Here is a 22163-nt window from a genome sequence, read left to right on the forward strand (position 1 = left end):
GCAGTGATTTAACTCCAGTGCGGCTGAAACTCAACAATCTGCTGTGTTTCTTGGATCTTGCCTACTGCAGCTTTAACAACTGAGTGACATTAGCATTAACGATGTTTTCATCATGTTTCAGACCCGTGACGCTCTGCTGAAGCGCCTCTGCTCATGTGTAAGTGTGTTTCATGTACGTCTCGAGCTCCTCGTGCTCACTCACTGACTGACTGACTGACGACTAACTGTGAATCCTTCCTCTCTCCAGACTTCAGTGTCCACCACTGACAGCTCCAAGAGGTTTGATCCATCGCTTAAGAAGTGAACGTCTTCTCAAATGTGTGTCATCATCACAAACACGATCCCTACATTTTGGTGTAAATTCTTGATGTATTTTTGCTGTGATACAAATGTGAGTCGTACTGCAGCGTATTTTCACTTTCTGACTTTTATTTAAGAAAACTTCCGTACCTTGAATCTTTTGCTATACGTTACATAGTGACATAGGCTAAACGTTTGTGCTTTATTATACTGTTGTTGTGTGACCGTGTGTCAGACCTACGCCGCAGAGCAAGTTCTCTTCGTTTGCGTTGCCGTGTTGTGCCCACTCTTCGTCTGTGTAGTCCAGTGAAATCCCTTTTAGCGCCGCCATCTTGCGGTAGGCCTGGCCCTCGGTCTCTGCTCTGCAACGTAAAAGAACGAAAACGACATTTGCATTAAAAAACGAGAAAATTCCGCGGCGGCAATTTTGCCGATTTGGGTGGATTGAACCTTTAAAAACTTGAAGTTTTGACTTCAACCACATGTTTCAAAGTTGTCATATTTCAAGAACGGTTGATGATAGAGAGTAGATGTTTGGTATGTGAGCGTCAGGACGCTTTCATGAACTCCCATATTTAAATTTGTGAAAAACGGCTGTGAATTGACGGAGAAAACGACAGTTTTAAAATCAATAAAAAAAAACTTAACATGGGAGTCAATGGGAGCTTTGAGTAGAACTCTCTGCGCGTTTAGGTGATTTTAAGAAAAACTGCAAGTCGTATGAAAATGAAAACAAAACACAGGGTTAGACGACAACCATAGCAACGTTTTGATGTAAAATATGTCCGTGTAGGTTGGAAATTGTGGCCGCGAGAAGAGTTTGTTTTTAGTGATTTTTGTGATTTATTTTTCTGGATCTCGGCTAGAGTGGGCCGCTCTAGGATCAACCTGAAAACGTCCCCCAAAAAAGTACAAAACTTAAAACTGTGATTGTTTAAAAACCGTGATGTGTATCAGAACGTTGACTTGGGCGTTAAAAGTCCAGAGTCTTGTTATCTATTTAAAGTTCCAACCACGTCTCTACGTTAAAGTACGACAACACTGTGATGCTCCAAATTGGGCTTGGTTCTGATCATTTATTAGACCGTTTCCCATTCATGTGTATGTGGAAATTTTTTACAATTTTCTGCCACCATTTCTCAAAATTGTGGTATTGGTTATGCGCAACTTTTGCCGGAAGAAGTATATACGCCGTGGGGAGCGAGAAGAGTTTGTTTTTAGTGATTTTTGTGATTAATTTTTCTGGATCTCAGCTAGAGTGGGCCACTCTATGATCGATCTGAACACGTCCCAAAAAAAGTACAAAACGTAAACTGCGATTGTTTAAAAAACGTAATTTGTATCAAAACGTTGACTTCAGGGATAAAAGTCACGAGTCTTGTGACCTATTTAAAGTTCCAACCACGTCTCTACGTTAAAGTACGACAACACTGTGACGCTCCAAATTGGGCTTGGTTCTGATCATTTATTAGACCGTTTCCCATTCGTGTGTATGTGGAAATCTTTCGCAATTTTCTGCCACCATTTCTCAAAATTGTGGTATAGGTTACGCGCAACTTTTGCCGTAAGAAGAAGTATATACACCGTGGGGCGCGAGAAGAGTTTGTTTCGAGATTTTTGTGATTTATTTTTCTGGATCTCAGCTAGAGTGGGCCACTCTAGGATCGATCTGAAAACGGCCCCAAAAAAGTACAAAACGTAAACTGTGATTGTTTAAAAACCGTAATGTGTATCAAAACGTTGACTTCTGCGATAAAAGTCCAGAGTCTTGTGACTCGTTTAAAGTTCCAACCACGTCTCTACGTTAAAGTACGACGACACTGTGACGCTCCAAATTGGGCTTGGTTCCGATCGTTTTCCCATGCATGTGTATGTGGAAATTTTAGCTAATTTTTTGTCGCCATTTCTCAAAATTGTGGGACGAGATACGCGGCAAACTTTTGGCGGAAGAAGAAGTATATACGCCTTGGGGCGTGAGAAGAGTTGGTTGGTTCTGACCGTTTTCCCATTCGTGTGTATGTGGAAATTTTTGGATCGAAACGCTCGTGTGGGGTGTTTTCTCAAAACTGTGTGACGAGTTACGCGCCAAACCTTTGGCAAACCGATGACAACTCTATCACTGCATGATGGTCACGTGACCGGGTCTGTAATAAAGTCTGGGTGGGATTCGTACTTTCGAAGGAACCGAACACAGTCCCGGTGTCCATATATTTCGGCGATCCGCGCCGGTTTGTCCCCGTAACTGTCCTCCATGTCTATGGGAGCGTTGAGAGAGTGAAGCATCCTCAGAGCGGCCAGGTGACCGTACTCGGCGGCAGAGTGAGCGGGCGTCCAGCCGTACTTGGTCCTCGGACATGGCCGCGCTCCGTGTTCGATGAGGACCCTGACCATCGCCGTGTGTCCTGCGGTCAAAAAAAAGTTTAGCCATCGTCAAAGGTTAGCATCCACTGTGATAAATAACAATTCTGAGGGAAATCTGATTAGCTGATATGCTAATAGGGTTAGCTAGTCACGGACGGATTTGGATGAAATTTTCAGGAAATGTCTGCAATGGGACCAGGAACAGGTGATTAAATTTTGGGCGTGATCCGTCGATGCTATCCTTGGTAACAACACTCACTGTTGGCACTGAGCCGCCTTGGCGCAGGTCTGCGCTCTCCGAGTGCTTTTCGAGTTTAATAGATTAGCCTTAATGCTAATGTCCCCTTGTCCCTATATCTTTATTGACCTCCACCAAGGAGGTTATGTTTTTGCTTAAATTTTGGGCGTGATCCGTCGATGCTAACACTCGCTGTTGGCACTGAGCTGCCTTGGCGGAGGTCTGCACTCTCCGAGTGCTTTTCGAGTTTAATACCTGGTTTTCATCTTTCAATATTGTAGTAGATACGTTCATTATATTTTACATGAGGTAAATAAAAACATGTTAAAAGTTTCCAAATATTGTAACTTGTAATTTGTTGCTCATTCACAGGATTATCATGGGATTACGTTTGTTTGTGTTTGAGGACTTTTTCGCTACTTCCTGTTTTCCTGTATTTACATATAAAACCCCAAGATGGGGATTCACGTAGAGCAAACCCACAGTTTCTTAAACTGTGGTACGAGTACCTCCAGAGGCGACTCTAGAGTCTGTAGGGGCCCTAAGCAAAAATTCCAAGGGGGGCCCTTTTTTTTTCAAATTTTTTTTTTTTTTTCAAAATGACAAAGTATGTGAAAATATAAATGTAAAGAACAATAAAATACTGGAAATAGCTTTTAGAAAACTATATAAACTTAATAAAAAAAAGAAAATACATTACACTGTAAAGAACCCACATTATAAAACAATTTAAATATATAGAACAATAAAATACTGTAAATAACTGAAAAAAACATATATAAACTGGGTTAAAAAAGATATGCAATACACTGTAAATAATCCTCTTCATTTTCCAACTTGCAGAACGATAACTTCACACAGGTTAAAGTGAGGTGGGGCCCCTTTAGGGGGGGTTTCCTACTGAGATGTCGTTGCAAATCGCCCATTGGGGCCCCCTAGGTTTCCTACTGAAATGTCATTGCTCATTGGGGCCCCCGAGCCGATAGGGGGCCCCAGTTGCCTGTTCAGAAGCTACGCCCCTGCTCAGAAATAATAATGTATATTTTTAACAAAGTACAGTCAAACGTAGTTTATTTTGTGTTTCCCTACAAAGTGCTAGTTAGTTTTTTTTAATTTGACAATTTCTGAAGAGCTAAAGACAATAAACAACAAGACTTCACCCACACTCTCCACCAAAGCTGCATTAGATTGACGCTAACGACCTGCAGCCGCATGCTAACGCCCCACACCTGCCTTCACCTTTAGCCGCGGCCCAGTGCAGAGGCGTCTTGTTGCTCCAGTCGATGTCCCTGTCGTTGGGACTGCACGTCTTGTGCCTCAGGATCTCCTCCACTTTGTCGTAATCCCCTGCTGCGGCGGCTTGGTGCAACTCGGTCATGTCTACACAGGGGTTGCCCGGCAACGGCTGAACACAACATGACACCATGTCCTGACTCGGCGACGCTGCGAGGGCGGATGCTGCCACCTGCTGCAGACCCACAGAAAACCAGGCTTCCTCTCCACGGCGAGTACATGAGTGCACACCGAGACTTCATTTATTTACACGTGGTCTTTTAACCCTTTCACGCATCCTCGACGTAGTACGACAGCCTCAAAAGAAAGAGAAAACCTGTTTGTTATTGTCCGCTGACAAGGACATCATGAGAGTTTTGTTCTCGGCTGAAGAAGTTTCACATATTCCAACACTGCTCAGTGCAATTAGCCGATTAGAACTCCTTTGAACCTTTGAACTCCGCAGCACCACATATGACAAAAACCCATCAAATTACCACATTTGTGAGGATAAAACCTGCAAATTTATTACATAATGCACCTTTAACTTTAATCTACACTCGGACATTTGGACGTTTGCATTTAGGGAAGAAAGAATTTAAAAAACATTCCAGTTTTGCATCTGCAGCCTAGAAGTACTTTTGACTCTTTAAAGTCGAGGACACAGGGAGTGGAAAAAACGGCTTAAAAACCAAAATGATTCAGTTTGAATGGTTTCTTTGTTAATATGAAGCAAATAAACAAGAAAACATTCATGTTTAAGAAGCGGAAAAAATCACAGAAACTTAACACAAATAGCAGAGAAAATTTGAATAACATGATGTTTTCTTCAGTCTGTAGAACACGAGGTGTATAAGTCAGGACAGGAATTTGAAGAAATATTGAAAATTACAGTAGGCCGTATTGCGATTTTGATCAAATTTCATTTAGTTTATAAAAATTCGCACACATTTAAATTCCGATTTTAAACACCTTGAGGGACTTTTTGCTGAGGTTTGTTCAAATAGTTGTTATTCTTATAGCCTCTGTGTTTAGCCGCTACATGTTTAAATATACACTTAGAAATGTCATTTTTTGAAGGAAAAGCACCTTTTTCCAATTAATATAACATTAAATGAATAAAAAATACACTAAGCGGCCAAAATACTCTGTGTTCTAAGGGTTAAAGGCGCCATATGTAAGAATGTGGTCAAAAACGGTTACTGCATTCAAATTCAAAACACCAAGGTCTTTTAGGTTTGGTTTTCTGACGTAACTGGCAACCCGTGGTTGCTCGGCGGCTGAGACTCTACTGACTGCAATGATTGGTAGACGGTGCTAGGTGGCGCCACCTGACGCCAAAACAAGATTTCAAAACATAAACATGATTTGCAGTCTGCAAAATATTTTTTTTACTGCAAATATTTTGTCGTCAACAAAAATCATGTTTTGGCGTCATGTGGTGCCACCTACTGCCGTCTAAAATCATTGCAGTCAGTAGAGTCTCAGCTGCCGAGCAACCACGGGTTGCCAGTTAACGTCAGGAAACGGAACCAAAAAGACCTCTGTGTTTTTAATTTGAATGTAGAAACAGTTTTTTGGCCACATTCTTACATATGGCGCCTTTAAATCTGACCGAAAAGCTTTCAGTTACTGAAATAGTTGAAGGTGAAATTGCTAAAATAAAAATTGGATTTGCTGGATGACACAATTGTGTATTATAGCATGCGTGGTTTTATTTAATTTGTTCATACTGGGAATAAATCTGCATAGTAAAAACGTCATTTCCTCCAAGGTCTATTGACCACGTGTCACGTGCCTGAAAACAAGAAAATAAAAATATTAGAAGACACTGAAAAAGTGTATGAATTCATTCATTTTCTGCATTTAATCACAGGAATCAAGTCCTACCATTCGTTTGGTGGCTTTTCCATGATTTCAAACCTCTGTGGCCGTTGTTCCACACTGACACGCTGAAGACGAAAGAGAGAACTTCACCAAACGAGCAAAGTAAACATGACGTTCGTTCAAAAACACGTGATTTTAAACGTGTACCTGCTTCGGTGTCGCTTGAATCTGGTCCTTTCCAGTATTTCCTCATCGCCGAGTTCACAGCCACTCCTTCGCACTCCACCTCCACTTCGAACTGAGGAATTCTGAGCTCTGAATGATCGTCTCTGCCGGTCGACGTCACGCTCAGCGGTTTGTCCACCACGAGGTTGTAGAAGTCGTCGTAAACCCGCTCGTCCCAGGAACCCGACGGCTCGCAGAAGCCGCTCAGCGAGCACAGAAAAGCCTGAGGGGCCACGTCCAGAAGGCTCCGAGGCAGCGATCTCGCGTCCTTTGAGTCGATCTGGGCCTCGTTGCCGTAGTCCACGAACACAACGCGGAGACCGCGGTCGTTCCGCTCCATCACCTGAGCTCTGTACCACTGGTTGTCGCTGGTGAAAAGAGCCAGACACGGATTCCCAGGATCAAAAGTCTCCGGGGACGCGGCGTCCTGCCGCTGCGCTTGTCCTGCTTCTTGGGCGAGGATCGACAAAACGCCGAGATCCTCTGCGTCGGCGAACTGACACCAGAAGAATTTGGGCTCCGCGATGCACGAGGCGTACGCTTTCACCGTCTGGTTTTTGGACACGTTCGGTTTCTGGAACATGGAAACGTGGATGTTCTTTTCATGTTCTTTCCAATATTTCTGCATTGCGTCATTTACGACCGCATTTTCGCATTCGATTTGGACAACGTGCCGAGGGATCTTGAGCTCTGAATGATCCTCCACGTCGACCACCGTCGCCCTCAGCGGTTTATCGACCAGCAGGTGATAGAAGTCGTCGTAAACCCGGTCGTCCCACGTTCCCGTCGACTCGTCGAATCCGCTCAGCGAGCACAGAAAAGCCTGAGGAACCACCTCCAGGAGATCCTGAGGCAGTGGCCTCGTGTTCTCCACGTCCACTTCGGCCTCGTTCCCAAAGTCGACAAAGACGACGTGAAGGCTGCTTCCGGTTCTCTCCATGACTTGAGCTCTGTACCATCGATCGTCGCTGGGGAAAAGGGCGAGGCACGAAGTGCCGACGCCGACGGTCTCGGGGAACGTCGCGTCCTGCGGGGCGCGTCCTGCTTCTTGAGCGCTTACCGTCAACGTGCCGAGATCCTCGGCATTAGCATACTGACACCAGAAGAATTTGGGCTCAACGATGCAAGACGCGTAAACCTTCTCTGTCTGGTGTTTGGACACGTTTGGTTTCTTGTACGTGAAAGCGTTGGAATCCATCTGACCGTCCTGGAGCGACTTGTCCATTTCGGGGCTTTCCGCAATAACAACAGGTTTCCAGTATTTCTGCACTGCGTTATTTACGTCCACATCTTTACATTCGACTTGCACGACAAACTTGGGGACTTTAAGTCCCGAATGCTCCTCCACGCCGACCGTCGTCACGCTCAGGAGTTTGTCTACCAGCAGGTTGTGGAAGTCGTCGTAAACTCCATCGTCCCACGTTCCAGTCGACTCGTCGAATCCATCCAACGAGCACAAAAAGGCCTGAGGAACGATCTCCAGGAGCTTCCAAGGAAGCGACGTCACGTTCCCGACGTCGACGTCGGCCTCGTTGCCGTAGTCGATAAACACGACGTGGAGACGGCCGTTGTCCTTCTCCATGACTTGAGCTCTGTGCCAACGATCGTCGGCGGGGAAGAGAGCGAGGCACGGGCTGCCGACGCCTAGAGTCTCCGAGGACGTCGCGCCGTGCTGCGTCCGTCCGGTTTCTTGCGCAATCGACGACACCGTGTTGAGGTCTTCGGCGTTGTTGTGTTGACACCAAAAGTAAAGCGGGTCAACGATGCAGGAAGCGTAGACTTGGTCCTTGGCCTTGTTTTGAGGAGTTGTCGGCCACTTGTACGTGAGGATGTTCACGTTCCCCTCTGGGCTCGGAGGAAGGGAACGTTGTGGTGTTGTGTCCGAGTCATTGGGACCACTTTGTATGAAAGTTCCATTTATGACGTCCTGGGTTGGTTGTCCTCCATTATCCAAGGTCTGCGCATCCTCAGATTGTGGTGTACAGGGATTAGGATTCATGTTTTGCTCATTTCCAGCACTGCTTTGGTTCATATGGTCTTCATTTGGCACAGCGGTCTGTTCCGAGACGTGCCGGTCAACACCGTTCGTCTGGTGTTGCGTCGTCTTCGACATCATCTTTCCGACTTCCTTGTTCACGTTCACAGCTCCGTCGTACAGCTCGACGAGCAGCTTTCCCTCTTTCCCCGCGCCCTTCGATACCACCGACATGGTTAAGCTAGCGTCGGTGGCGCAGTCCGAAAACCACCGGTTGACCCGCGGCGGCGCCGGTTCCGGAACACCAAACAACCCGAGCGGTACGGCGAGCGCGGGAGCAGACGTGGCCAAACAAGCTTCGGACGGAACGGGCAGAAGATCGGACTCCTTCACTGCGAGCGTTTCCCCATAATCCACCAGGTGCACTTTAAGTTCGGGTGACGTTTCAACGATTTGCGCTCTGTACCACTGATTATCCGTGTACCTAGCAAAGCAAATGCTATGTAGCCCCGCGGCGTGATTGGTGCGCTGTTGCTGTTGCTGCTGCTCAATGAGTTGTTTGACATTTTCTGTCACTTTATGCAACACGTCTGAATTCCTGGCTAAATGACAATAGAAGTGATGGAGGCTTTCCGCTGTGGTAACGTATACTTCTTCTTTTCCGTTCACCTCGATATCAAAAGTGGAATAATTATAAGAGTCCGACGTGACCTGAGCCTCGGTCCGTTCACGCTCCTGCGACAGAATCCTGCATGCGCTGTCGGTCGCAGTTTCAATGTCGACCACGTTGAGCAGCAAACCGTCTTCGTTCGACGTCAGCGATTTCACGGTGCATTTCAACCCCGTCTCCAAGCTGGCGCCGGCGTCCGCGAATTTCCGAAATTCCGCCAACGCGGCAAGCGTCCAGGTGGGATTAGAGGAACTCTTCAGATCGGACAAGCAGCACTGGAAAGCTTGCGCGTTCAGTCGCAAGAAAACCGGATCGATGGGGCGCACGTCGTGCAGCGGGACCGCTCGGGTTTGACCGTAGTCTACGAGTCGGACGTCCACGACGGGTGAGTCCTGGTTCGTTAGCATCTTCGCTCTGTACCACGCGCCGTCGTCTGGGTTACGGGCGACGCAGACGGACTCGACGAGGGGCCGAGGGTGGCCGGACACGTAATGGTTCTGCAGGTCTTCCATCAGACGTCTGAGGGAGTCGCCTTTGTCTGCCGACTGACACCAGAACTTCAGCGGACTTTCGATGCAAGACACGTTCACGCGGATGCTGCTTCTTACGGTGAACGTGCCGTCGTCGCAAGGATTCAGCCAATCGTAGGGGAAACTTCGTGCGTCTCGGTCGTTACCCGCGGGCACGTCGTCTGTCGCGGTGTTGACGTGGCCTTCGTTCGCAGCGACTTCGTTCTCCAGGTCGCCGCTTTGCTCCTCCTCGATCAAACTGAGCAGCGATACGGGAACAACGGGTTCCGTCCGATCGCCCGGTTCCTCTTCGGTCTCTGGCGACGGCGCGGACCGCTCCTTCTCTAGCAAACAGGTGTTGATGCAAGCGGCGTTGTCCGCGTAGAGGACGACCTCGTACACGTCCTCGGCTGCGTTGCGGTGCTCGAACCTGGCCACCAGGGTCTCGCGCAGGAGCAGCGACTTCAGGTGATCGTTGACGGCCGCGCTCCAACCGGCGCCGTCGCCCTCCTGTCCGACCAGAGAACATCGGTACGTGACGACCGGCATCCTCACGAACGTTCCGCGCATCGGTCTGATGTCGCCGACCGGAACCGACTCCGTCCGTCCTTCGTCGACAAGCAGGACCTCGACGTCGTCGTCGTCGGAGACGATGTTCTGCTTCAGTAACGAGCGATGCCATCTGCCGTCGACGTCTCTCGCGGCGCAAACGTCTCCGCGGTTCTGCGGCTGAACTTCTCCGACGTCCGGATCCTCTTCGTAGTGCTGCTGGATCTGCTCGGACAAGATCTCCACCGCCTTGGACAACACGAGGAGTTTGCAGTAGATGTTCTGCGGGTCGATGACCTCCGTCACGATGACGTTCTCCAGTACGCCGGTCACCAGTTCCGGGTAGAAGTATTGGTCACGTTGGGGGTGAACATTCAAACTCTCGTCCGCCTCCGAAGCTTCTCCTGTGGGTGGATTTAGACGTTTCTGGACGCGGCATCTGAACTCGTCCTCCGGAACGTTCTTCATCACGCCGCGCTCGCACAGATACTCGGAGACGAACGGTATGTCGACGACAATCCCCCCGTCTGTCGGCTCATGTCGTATCAGTCCTTCGAACGTCTGCCCGGGCAGAGACTTCAGAAACGCCGTGGCTTCTTCTGGCCAAGTGTTCTCGGGCGAGATGACGTTCGCGAGTAAACAAGATTGAGTTTCAGGAGGCAGGAGGACGTCGTCAGCGCGGGCCCACGCCAGAGCTTCAGCTGTGGCGGCGTGGGGTCGACCCTGGTCGATCAGGAAGACGTCGTACGATTCGCTCTGAACGGACACGATCCGAGCTCTGTGCCAGACGTCGCCGACGCGAACCAAACAAAGGTCTCCGGGTTTTCCTTCAGATCCGCCGAACGTCCTTTCAGGAGTCTGGATCTGCTCTTTCATCTGCTCGTAAATGTGCTTCCTCCCGTCGTCCTCGTTGAACCATAACTCCAAGAGACCGACTGGGGTGAGGTCGACTCTCGTGATGAGCACGTTCACTCCAGATCCTGGAGCTGGATCTCCGGGGATCGAACACATTTTAAGATCAAATATACCTTAAAAAAAAAAAAAAAAGCAATTTATTCATTGAATTTCAGCAAATATTTCATTGAGCAAAAAAAACTGATATCTGATAATATGATTTAAAGTCAATATCTGCCAATAACACTGTGCATCCCCATTTATATGTTGTATTTGGATTTCATGGCTGGGAACTCTTAAACCGAATTTTAACTAATCTATACATATATATATATTGCTATTGGGACATAGAGAGTACAAAAAACTTTAGTCGTGTCGATTAATATACAGTACGTATGTTTAAATGATGCAATGGCTTCAGTACGGAAGAGTAAAAAAATATTTTTGAAAGACAGAACATTTTTTTTATAAAACATAAATTTTACCTTTTTTTCCTCAGAATTATGATTTTCATCTCAGAATTCTGAGGAAAAAATGTCAAAATTCAGGATTATGTGATTAAAGTCAAAATGATGTGATTAAATTCAAAATGTGATTAAACTCAGGATTATGTGATTAAAGTCAAAATGATGTGATTAAATTCAAAATGTGATTAAACTCAGGATTATGTGATTAATGTCAGGATTATGTGATTAAATTCAGAATGATGTGATTAAATTCAGGATTATGTGATTAATTTCAGGATTATGTGATTAAATTCAGAATTCTGAGATTAATTCTGAATTTCTGACTTTTTCCCCTCATAATTCATGCTGTTTTATTTTATTTTTTTCATTGTCCTTCATAGATGATTATTCTGCAGCTCTATGTTTTCACATCAACAATAATCCCGTTTTAAACGTAAAACTCTCTCACACACACGCACACACACAGACGCGAGTGTCACGCGCAGATTACTCGTTAATCTCCATTCAATCAAACATCAGATTGTTAATTCCTCGTCTTTTCTCACCGTGTTCGTAACAAACCAAGCTTCTCACAGGAAGTGGGCGTGTCCTCACCTGCGTTTATAAAGATTGAGATTATTGACGCTGCGACACTTTGACGCAAACGTGTGTGTTTGATAATCTGCGGTAATCTGGTGACGTTTCACCGCATGTGCTGGTGGCGCGTGACTCTCTCAGGAGACTCGTTTTAACTCGAGCTACGACATCGCGAAAACACAGATTTGACAGTGACAGTTGGTCAGGTGACGTCAGCCAATCACAGCGGCCCTTAGTTTCCGTGTGACGTCATGCGCACCGAGAAGCCCCGGGTTGCCAGGTCCGCAGTTTCACCGCGTTCATGACTTCACTTTTTCGGTGTTTTGTTGAGTTTTTTTTGAGTTGACCATGGAAATAAATAGTTTAAATTTGTGTAAAGCATCAGGTATGTATGGAAACCTGTAAAAAAGAAGCATAAAAAGAAATTGTGAGTTAAAAAGTCATAATTACGAGATAAAATGTCATAATTATGCAATAAAATATAATTATGAAATAAAAAGTCAAAACTATGACATAAAAATTCATAATTACGAGAAAAAAAGTCATAATTATGATATAAAAAGTCGAAATTATGATATAAAAAGTCGTAATTGGGAAATAAAAAGACATAATGAGTCATAATAATTTGTTAAAAAGTCAAAATTATGAGATAAAAATTTATAATTATGAGATAAAGTCATAACTATGAGTTAAAAAGTCGGAATTATGAGATTATAGGTCAGAATTATGCGATAAAAGTAGATTATTTAACCTTTATTTATACATGGGGTTCTCATTTTCAAGGACAGCACAACACAGTGTTTTGATAGATTAAATGGGCTACAGTTAATCTGGTGTCAGCTCGACAGAATTTTTACATTCAAGTTCTAATGGGTTAATGGGTTGTTTGTGTTTTGGGGCTTTTGTGGCTTTGTGACACAGACCTGGCAACCCTGGCTGCAGCTCACCTGTTTCGACTCAAAGCGTTAAATAAGTGGAATAAGTCTTGTTCCTCAGTCATTTAACCACACCGTGGTAAGTGAAGTTTTAACTTAGACAGAGTTAGTCGAGTTATATCCATTTATATTTTTGTTTTCTTCACCAACAGGAATCGGATCCACTGAAAATCCTCCTGTTCCATTTCAAACAGTAAGCTCCAGTATTTGGATGAAGTGATTAAGGAACAAAGCAGGTGATTTCATCTAATGTCTAATGTCATGTTCATCACACACTCTTGCTAAAGTGAAGACCAACTGTTTACATTCTTTACTTCTGCTATAAAACCTCCACGCGTGGTGTTTTTATGGCTCTGTACATCTGTGTGTTTCATGTTTACACTCACATTTACATGTTTACACTTCAGCAGCTGTAAATGTCACTGAGTTATTTTAGAAATAACAGGAACACGGACACGTACAAAGGTTTGAACACGCTTTAGGAGAATCTGAAGAGACTCAGAGATGACGTAGATCGTATCAAATGAAATATTAAGCCGTGGCTAATGTGACATCACCCAGAATTCCCTCTGTGCTGCACTTAGACTTTATATTCAAGGTTCTTCTCCTTCAATCCTCTCCTGTAGGTCAGCAGCTTTAATGGAGGACATGAAGAAAACCTTCATCTCTGTGGTGAGTCACAAGTGTTCTTCTTAACGTTTGTTAGATACAAGTCTGTGTGTGTGTCTGAATGTTTAGAGTCTTTCAACACTTTGACTCTGTCTAAACCAGCTGTTGAGGGAAAGTCTCGTGAATGTTCAATACTACACAGATGGATATTCACAACCAGTGTCACTCCCTCAAATGATCCAATACCTCCTCCTCCACCACTGACACACACACACACACACACACACACACACACACACACACACACACACACACACACACACACACACACACACACACACACACACACACACACACACACACACACACACACACACTCCTTCCATTGCCTCAGTCCGTCTGCCCTGGTTTAGCATGAGCACACTGCAAAAGGCTGAAGCAGTGAGTCAGATGTAGGTCTGCACCACTTTGTTCCCTCTGTCCTCATTAAGGAGAAGAACACACTGAGGTCGTCGCTCACCAAGTGAAACCAAAATAAACCAAAGTGAGAATCCTGAGGAGGATCATTGACTATTTAAAATCATACAAGACACAGCAGAACAGATACATACATATATATATATATATATATATATATATATATATATATATATATATATGTATATGTATTTATGTACTACATATATATGTATGTGTATATATGTATATATATGTGTATGTGTATATATGTATGTATGTATGTATATATATATATATATATATGTGTGTGTGTGTGTGTATATATATATATATGTGTATATTTATGTATATATATATGTGTGTATATATACATATATATATATATATATATGTATATATACTGGATATATGTTTGTGTGTGTAAATGTATATATATTGTATATATGTGTGTGTATATATATGTATATGTGTGTGTATATATGTATATGTATATATACGTATGTATATTATATATATATGTATATTATATATATATACATATATATATATATATATATACGTATGTATATTATATATATATGTCTATATATACATATATGTATGTATATAAATATATATGTGTATTTGTATATATGTATGTATATATATATGTGTGTTTATATGTATATTTATATGTGTGTGTGTGTGTATATAAATGTATATATACTGTATATATTTATGTATATATACTGTATATATGTATGTATATATACTGTATATATGTATGTATATGTGTGTATATGTGTATATGTATATATGTGTACCTATATATGTATATACATATATATGTATATATACATACATATGTATGTATATATACATATGTATATTATATATATACATATGTATATTATATATATACATATGTATATTATATATATACATATGTATATTATATATATACATATATGTATATGTTTGTATTTATATATATATGTATGTATGTATTATATATATATATATATATATGTATGCATGTATATGGATATATGTGTATATGTATATATACACACATACACAAATGTGTGTATGTATGTATATATTTTATATATATGTATATATGTGTGTATATACATATACACACACGTGTGTGTATATGTATGTATGTATATATTTTATATATCTATGTATTTATGTATATATACACATACAAAAAAGGGATTTGATAGTACTTATATAGAATTAAACAATTTAATTATTATCTATTTTATATATATCTTCTTCCGTGAGCCGTCAGATTATTTTCCCGCCTAAACAAAGAAGACACTGACTCTTTTTCTTGGATTTTTAGTGGCTTCTATATTTGACACTCGAGGTGTTGGAGGGAGGACACTGGTTCATGTCAGAGATCTCAGAGTCTGTAACACACTTTAAGAAAGTCGTTCAATGTGAGAAGAATCGTGTCAGAATGACAGATTATCAAAAAAGAAACTGAGTCGTGATCTGTCATATTCTTCCATTTAAATGGAATGTATTGTCGGTCACTGTCGCTGTGCAGATGCAGCAGCAGAAACATGGTGAAAGCATCAGGTGTTTTTGTGTGTGTCCTCATAAACTCTGTCCTTTAATGGAGACGATCAGCTGAACACTGGTCTCTGCTGTGTTAGGAGCTTACATCAGTCTTTGTCCTGCTCAGGGTAAAATAAGAATATGGTCAAATCAAGGCTCATGTCTGAATATAAACGTGTGGTTGTTTCCTGTTTCTGTCGCGTCTTAACGTCACACATGACAACTTTAATCTGAGTCCATGTGTTTTAAAGTAATAAATCGATAAATAAAATGATAATTCTTGACATAAAATGTGTCGTAGTATACGCTACTGTTCAAAATTTGGGGTCACTTAGAAATGTCCTTATTTTTGAAGGAAAAACACTTTTGTTAGTGTTTTTCAATTAATCAGACAAATTTTGAGAGAGAAATTACAATTTTGGGGGAAAAAAATAAAATTTTGAAAAAAAAAGCACTTTTTTTTTCAATGAATCTTACAAATTTTGAGAAAGACATTAAACTGTTGGGGGGAAAAATCACATTTTGAGAAACAAATTAAAAATTTGAGAAAAAAATAAAAATTTGGCAATAAAATTAACATTTTGAAAAAAAGTCCTTATTTGAAGGAAAAAACACTTTTTTCAAAGAATCTAACACATTTTAAGAAAGAAATTAAACTTTTTGGGGGTAAAATGAAATTCTGAGAAAAAAATTAAAAATTTGAGAAACAAAACATTTTTTTAGAAAAAATAAAATCAATCAATCTAACAAATTTTGAGAAATAAATAAACATTTTGGGGGAAAACATTTTGAGAAAAAAATTACTTTTGGGAAAAAATTAAATTTTGAGGAAAAGTCCTTATTTTTGAAGGAAAAGCGACTTTTTTCAATGAATCTAACAAATGTTGAGAAAGATTAAAATTTTGGGGGATTTTTTATTTTTTTATTTGCAACTCTTGAAAGTCTGACTTTTAATTGTACAGGTGAGCCCAATCTTTTGAACAGTAGTGTATTTGCAGACAGAGTCTGGTTTCAGTGTGAGTTGCAGTTGCCTGTTCATACTTTATTTGTCTGGATTGTGCAGCATAAGCTGCGACGCTCTCAACGCTTTGTGTTTCCCATTTCTGGGGGGAAAAAAGCTAAATCAGTGAATTCCATGAAGTGTCCATGAAGCAGCAGTTGTCAGACCTTTGTCTTTTGAAAAAGCCTGTTGATGGTTTTATTCATTCTTAACACTACAGAGTCAGGTTTGGGTGCAACACATGCCACATGTAAAAAAAGAATCATCAGAATAATAATAATAAGAAGAAAAACACAGTCACTTGTGTGATGATGATTTTTTTCGATTTTTTTGATAGAAACATTTACGAGACAGAGAATCTGACACGGCGACAGGACGGAAATGTGCAAAATAAAATAGATGTAAATAAATAAATCAATAAATGACGCACACAGAACAGTGAAAAGCTTCTGCAACCTCCACAACATTTCCCTGCGTCCATCTTGTCCTGTAAAGTTAATGACTGTTGCAAATGGAATAAATTAGAAGATCGATAAAAAGTTTAGTTTTTTTTACAAAAAGAGAGGAATGCAGTAAATGTCTAGTAAACATATAAGGCTTTTTTTTTTTTTTCACGCAGCATCCGGGTCAAAAAGCCAAAAAGACCGTTCTCGTTTTTGCAGTTGCTCGTAAATTTCTGTAAACACGTCGATATGTAGTGAGTGAAATTAGCATTTTTTTTTTTCGCGTCTAAATCAAATCGGCAGCCAATTGCGGGACAGTGTGAGTTTAACGCTAATCGTCGATTTCTCCGTAAACGCGTTTCAGCTCGTCCCAGAAGTCGCTGAAGCAAAAACAAAGAACGTTTAAAACAGTGTGTTGATGTGAAATAATCTCACAGCTGTAATCTAAAGAAAAGTGTGTGTGTGTCAGATGGAGGGAAGCATGCTCCCACATTACTGGAGATGATGAGTCACATACTGTACATCCCATGCAACAATACCGAATGAATTTTGGAGGGTTTTTTCTCTTTTATAACCACCTAAAGATGCAAAAGGTAAGAGCTTATATAGATTTTTTTTTTATATTCTTTTTTTCTTTTCGACACGTAATATATGCATGCAAAGAACCCATACTCTTTTTGGTTCCCGTCGTGTCGTGGAAAACACAGACTTTTCTATTCTCCACGACGCTCGACGAGTCTGGATAGCAGAGACACTTACAATTATCATAGGAATTATTGTTTTGTTACTATGATGGAAAGCGTACAGTAGTTGCAGCAGTGAATTGTGTGTGTGTGTGTGTGTGTATGTATGTGGGGGGGGGGGAGGTCCTAAATATTGCAGGAACATAATTTAATGCAGTGCTCCATTGATATACAAGCTAGGGATGGGTGAGAATGTGTCAGGGTTATACAGTGCACGGACCACACGGAAATGTATGGCGTCTTATATAATTCAGCGTTTTAACATCCTCATGCATACGACCACAAGAAGCGAGTCCATTGAAAAATAGTCCAAGCATTGTTTCGTGTGTTTTTGTTCCTGTGGAAAATGGCAGAGACCCTAATGAGACATTAAAACATGTGCTGCTGTCCAGAGTGTGGATCACAGACGAGGGCGGGGGAGGAAGAGGAGGAGCGAAGGTCGGCGCTCACTTCTGCATGTCGCACTGCAACAGGAGCACGATGGACGGGTCGCTCTTCGCTGCCTCTTTGAACTCGTCCAACGAGATCTGGTCGTCGTTGTTCTTATCCATTTTGCTGAAGATCTTGTCCACCCTCTGCTCGGGGGTCAAACCGTCCTCGTTCATCTTCATCATGATCACCGTGCCCACCATTTTGTAGATGGCCTGTGGAGTGAGATGCAGGTGGTTAGCTGGCGAAAAAATTTGGTTTTGTTACTTAATAACAGCTAATGTGTGCGGGTAATGTCCTGCAGACATATTCGGGGCAGGGCCTTGAGCCAATCGGTCAATGTACGGGCGAGTTACAGGGCACTTCCGGTTTCTGGTGACCTACTTCCTGTGTGCAGGTAATGTCTTGCAGTCGTATTCGGGGCAGGGCCATGTTCTCACATGTCAAATTTTGAGCCAATCAGTCAGTACACGGGCGAGTTACTGGGCACTTCCGGTTTCGGGTGACCTACTTCCTGTGTGCAGGTATTGACTTGCAGACGTATTCAGGGCAGGGCCTTGGTCTCACATATCAAATTTTGAGCCAATCGGTCAATATATAGCTCAAAACGTGCTAGGAAGAGTTTGTTCAAATGCGTCGACTAGCCATTTTTGTTTTTCCAAAATGGCCGACTCATGGGTGGGCGGAGCTAATGGAAGTACATTAGAAAGTTGTTTGGATTTATGAGAGCAACAACTGCACCAAGTTTGGTTAAAATCAGAACAACTAAAAAAAATCAGAAATTTTGCATTTAATGCAATTTTGGCCACTTTATCTCCCGTCAAAAAATTCTACAAAAAATTCTCAAGAAACTTTGGAGTAAGCCCGACACTTTTACCAAATTTCGTCCCGATCCGACCCCTTTTGTCTGACCATGACCTGACTCCTGGGGGCCGTATAGAGCCCTGGGGCTACGAAGGGGTTAGCGCCCTATGCAAATATCGCAATTTCCGTCCTCTGTGCCAAATTGCGAGAGTTTTTATGTACGTTAACGCCCTCAAAAATGAGCGCAACGACGGAGAAAAACAATAATCTCAACAGGTTAACTGCTGATAATTTGATAATCTGATAATCTGATAGAAGATTAATGGTTGAATCATCCATCACAGAGTCATCAGAGCATGTGACAAATATTGTATTTGTACAAATCCGACAGATACCTGAGAAGAGACCACGTTTATCAGCGCGGGGGTCATCGATACGTTTGAAGGCGGATCAGGTTTAAGATACTGACTGGGATTATGTAACGCAATACAACTGTTGTTGTTTTGTCGTTACAGGTCTGTGTGTGTGTGTGTGTGTGTGTGTGTGTGTGTGTGTGTGTGTGTGAGGCTGAAAATGGCATAATCTGTGGCGAGCGAGGGCTTAATCCCGTACCTCGATGATCTCCAGCATCTCCACCCTGGTGATCTTGCCGTCCCCGTCCAGGTCGTACATGTTGAAGGCCCAGTTGAGCTTCTGCTCGAAGCTGCCGCGGGACGTGATGGACAGGGCGCAGATGAACTCTCGGAAGTCGATGGTGCCGTCGCTGTTTTTGTCGAAGGTCCTGAAGGCGTGCTGCGCAAACTTTGACGCGTCGCCGTACGGGAAGAACTGCAGACGTTTGGAGATAAGCGTTTTTTCAGCGTTTTCACCTCGCGGTTCAGAAGCAGTGAATGTTACAACAAGCCCTCGAATACGACCCATGAGAGTTTCTTACATTGGCGCCCCCCCCTGGTAACAGGAGAGCATTGCGGATTGCAGCATCATATAGTGAGACAAGTAAACGTGGTACAGCAAACATGTTTAATTAACATTTGAGAATATTGAATTCGCCGTATATAGTATTATATTATAAGTGCTAATATTAAAGGTACCATATGTAAGAATGTGGCCAAAACCTGTTACTACATCCAATTTTGAATATTTGAAATCTCGGTATTCGGTATTACGAAATCTTTCAGGTTTTGTTTTTTGACTCAACTGGCAACCCGTGGTCGCTCGGCAGCTGACGCTCTACTGACTGCAATGATCGGTAGACGGCGGTAGGTGGCGCCACCTGACGCCACAACATGATTTCAGAACATAAACATGATTTGCAGTCTGCAAAATATTTTTTTTAATGTAAATATTTTGTCTGTCACCGTCTAAAGGGGGTGCGTTCAAAGGCACAACTGATTCCGCAAAGTTTGAAAACAGAACTTCTGGAGATCGTATTTGGATCTACTTTTGTTGTTGTTTGTTGTGGAGTGAAAATGTGGCTTAAAGGCGCCATATGTAAGAATGTGGCCAAAAACGGTTACTACATTCAAATTCAAAACACGAGGTCTTTTAGGTTTTGTTTTCTGACGTAACTGGCAACCCGTGGTTGCTCGGCAGCTGAGACTCTAACTGACTGCAATGATTGGTAGACGGCGGTAGGTGGCGCCACCTGACGCCAAAACATGATTTCAAAACATAAACATGAGTCTCTGTGACATATTAGGAGGGTTTTACGGCCAGTTGCGTTAGGTTTATTACATAATGCACCTTTAATAACATTTTAAATGCCAAAACATGGTTTCAAAACATAAACATGATTTGCAGTCTGCAAAATATTTTTTAATGCAAATATTTTGGCTGCACTGTTGTTGTTGGTGATTTATTACATAATGCACCTTTAACCGAAAACAGCGTTAGCTAGCTCGTTTTAGCGGTGTTGCGCCATCTTGTATGGTGTCTAGAATTAATACACCTTCAAAAAATTAGCTTAAACCAAACTTTTATTATACCTGGGTGTTTTGACGCTTTAGAACTACAGAACTTGCAGCGCACCACACGTCTCCATATTGCAATCCTGTACAAATTGTAGTTCATTGTAGTCTGTTTTAGCACTCTACTCGCTCTGTTTCACCGTCTAAACGGGGTGCGTTCAAAGGCGCAAACTGATTCCGCTTGAACGTTTGAAAACAGAACTTCGGGGGGATCGTATTTGGATCTACTTTTTGTGTTGTTGTTGTTGTGGAGTGAAATTGCGGCTTTTAAAGTTTGTTCAGACAAGTCAATCCATCAGATCCATTAATAATAAACTTTTACTAGCTAAACGTCGCCGCTTGTGAACGTACCGCAAGGACGCAATTGTCGGACTTAGCAATGCTACGATGTTTAATCGCGAAAGGATGCAACTCCTCCCCCGCTCAGCATCGCTTATTGCAGGGTTGCTAATTAACGTTCTGTATTTATTACTTATTCAAGTTACAAATATGATGTAATTTTGCGGGTTACGCAATCGCCGTGCATTGTGGGAAATGTAGTTTATGGTCAACGCACGCCTTTAAGCAGCATAGACCAATTTTAACACAGATTTTTAAGACAAAATAATCACTCGCGGGGCCACATAAAATGATGTGGCGGGTCACATCTGGCCCCCGGGCCTCGAGTTTTATTGACACATGTTTTATTGCAATATTAGGTAACGAAGGTCAAAGTTCATGATATATTCAAATATATTCACTCGACCGCAAGAGGGCGCTTGATTTTAACACGCATAGGCTGCTTGTACAAACGAGCTATGTGGTCGTTTTTTCGAGGAGGACTGTGTCGAATATGAACAGCTGGATCACTGCCATGACATGATTACATATTCAAAAACATGTGAGGAGGAAGAAGAAGAAGAAGAAGGAGGAGGATGAGGATGAAGAGGAGGATGTAGTTGACACAGACCTTGACGTAAAGCTGCTGGAACTCGTCCAGATTGAGGCGGCCGGTGGGGCAGTCTTTCAGGAAGCCTTTGTACCACTGCTTCAGCTCGTGTTCGTTAAACTCCGTGTTCTTCACCAGGTCCTCCATCACCTCTGGAGTCAGCTTGCTGTTCTGCTTTCCCATGGTTACTGCGGTGCAACAACATTATGTCAACAATGCGTTTTTTTAGCGCCGCTCGAACGACGGGGAAAACTCCGGCAACAACACGTATCTTTTTATATCCACGTCAGTGTAAATGAGTATTTCCCTGGTGCTTGTGTTCTATTTCTGAACCCTCTGCCGTATTCGCACTGACCTGGATCATCACAGATCGAGTTTCTCGTCTAAAACTCTCGTCTGACAATGACAACGACGCGCGCGCTGCTCACAGAGGCG

General features: G+C 42.7%; 3 protein-coding genes across 4 annotated transcripts; all 3 read right to left on the reverse strand.

Annotated features, from left to right (window-relative positions):
- Positions 1-505: 505 nt before the first annotated feature.
- On the reverse strand, positions 506-4277 carry LOC310929325 (ankyrin repeat domain-containing protein 66-like; the record flags this gene model as incomplete). Its single annotated transcript, XM_083892047.1, has 3 exons — positions 506-662; positions 2474-2702; positions 4139-4277. The coding sequence occupies 3 exons, from the start codon at positions 4275-4277 to the stop codon at positions 506-508; spliced, it is 525 nt and encodes a 174-aa protein (XP_083748173.1).
- A 1684-nt stretch (positions 4278-5961) lies between these two features.
- LOC310929326 (tudor domain-containing 6-like) lies at positions 5962-10937 on the reverse strand (the record flags this gene model as incomplete). Its single annotated transcript, XM_083892048.1, has 2 exons — positions 5962-5969; positions 6206-10937. 2 exons carry the CDS (start codon positions 10935-10937, stop codon positions 5962-5964), a joined length of 4740 nt encoding a protein of 1579 aa, XP_083748174.1.
- Positions 10938-18046: 7109 nt separating this feature from the next.
- On the reverse strand, positions 18047-21911 carry LOC310929944 (visinin-like protein 1; the record flags this gene model as incomplete). 2 transcript variants are annotated; one of them, XM_083892819.1, is made up of 3 exons in its annotated part: positions 18047-18244; positions 19446-19661; positions 21750-21911. In XM_083892819.1, the coding sequence occupies 3 exons, from the start codon at positions 21909-21911 to the stop codon at positions 18047-18049; spliced, it is 576 nt and encodes a 191-aa protein (XP_083748945.1). The 2 variants fall into 2 exon arrangements, with proteins under 2 accessions (XP_083748945.1, XP_083748946.1); XM_083892820.1 differs by lacking the exon at positions 19446-19661.
- Positions 21912-22163: the final 252 nt, after the last annotated feature.

The sequence above is a fragment of the Microchirus variegatus genome (assembly GCF_963457635.1).
Source record: "Microchirus variegatus genome assembly, chromosome: 7".
Classification (NCBI taxonomy): Eukaryota; Metazoa; Chordata; class Actinopteri; order Pleuronectiformes; family Soleidae; genus Microchirus; species Microchirus variegatus.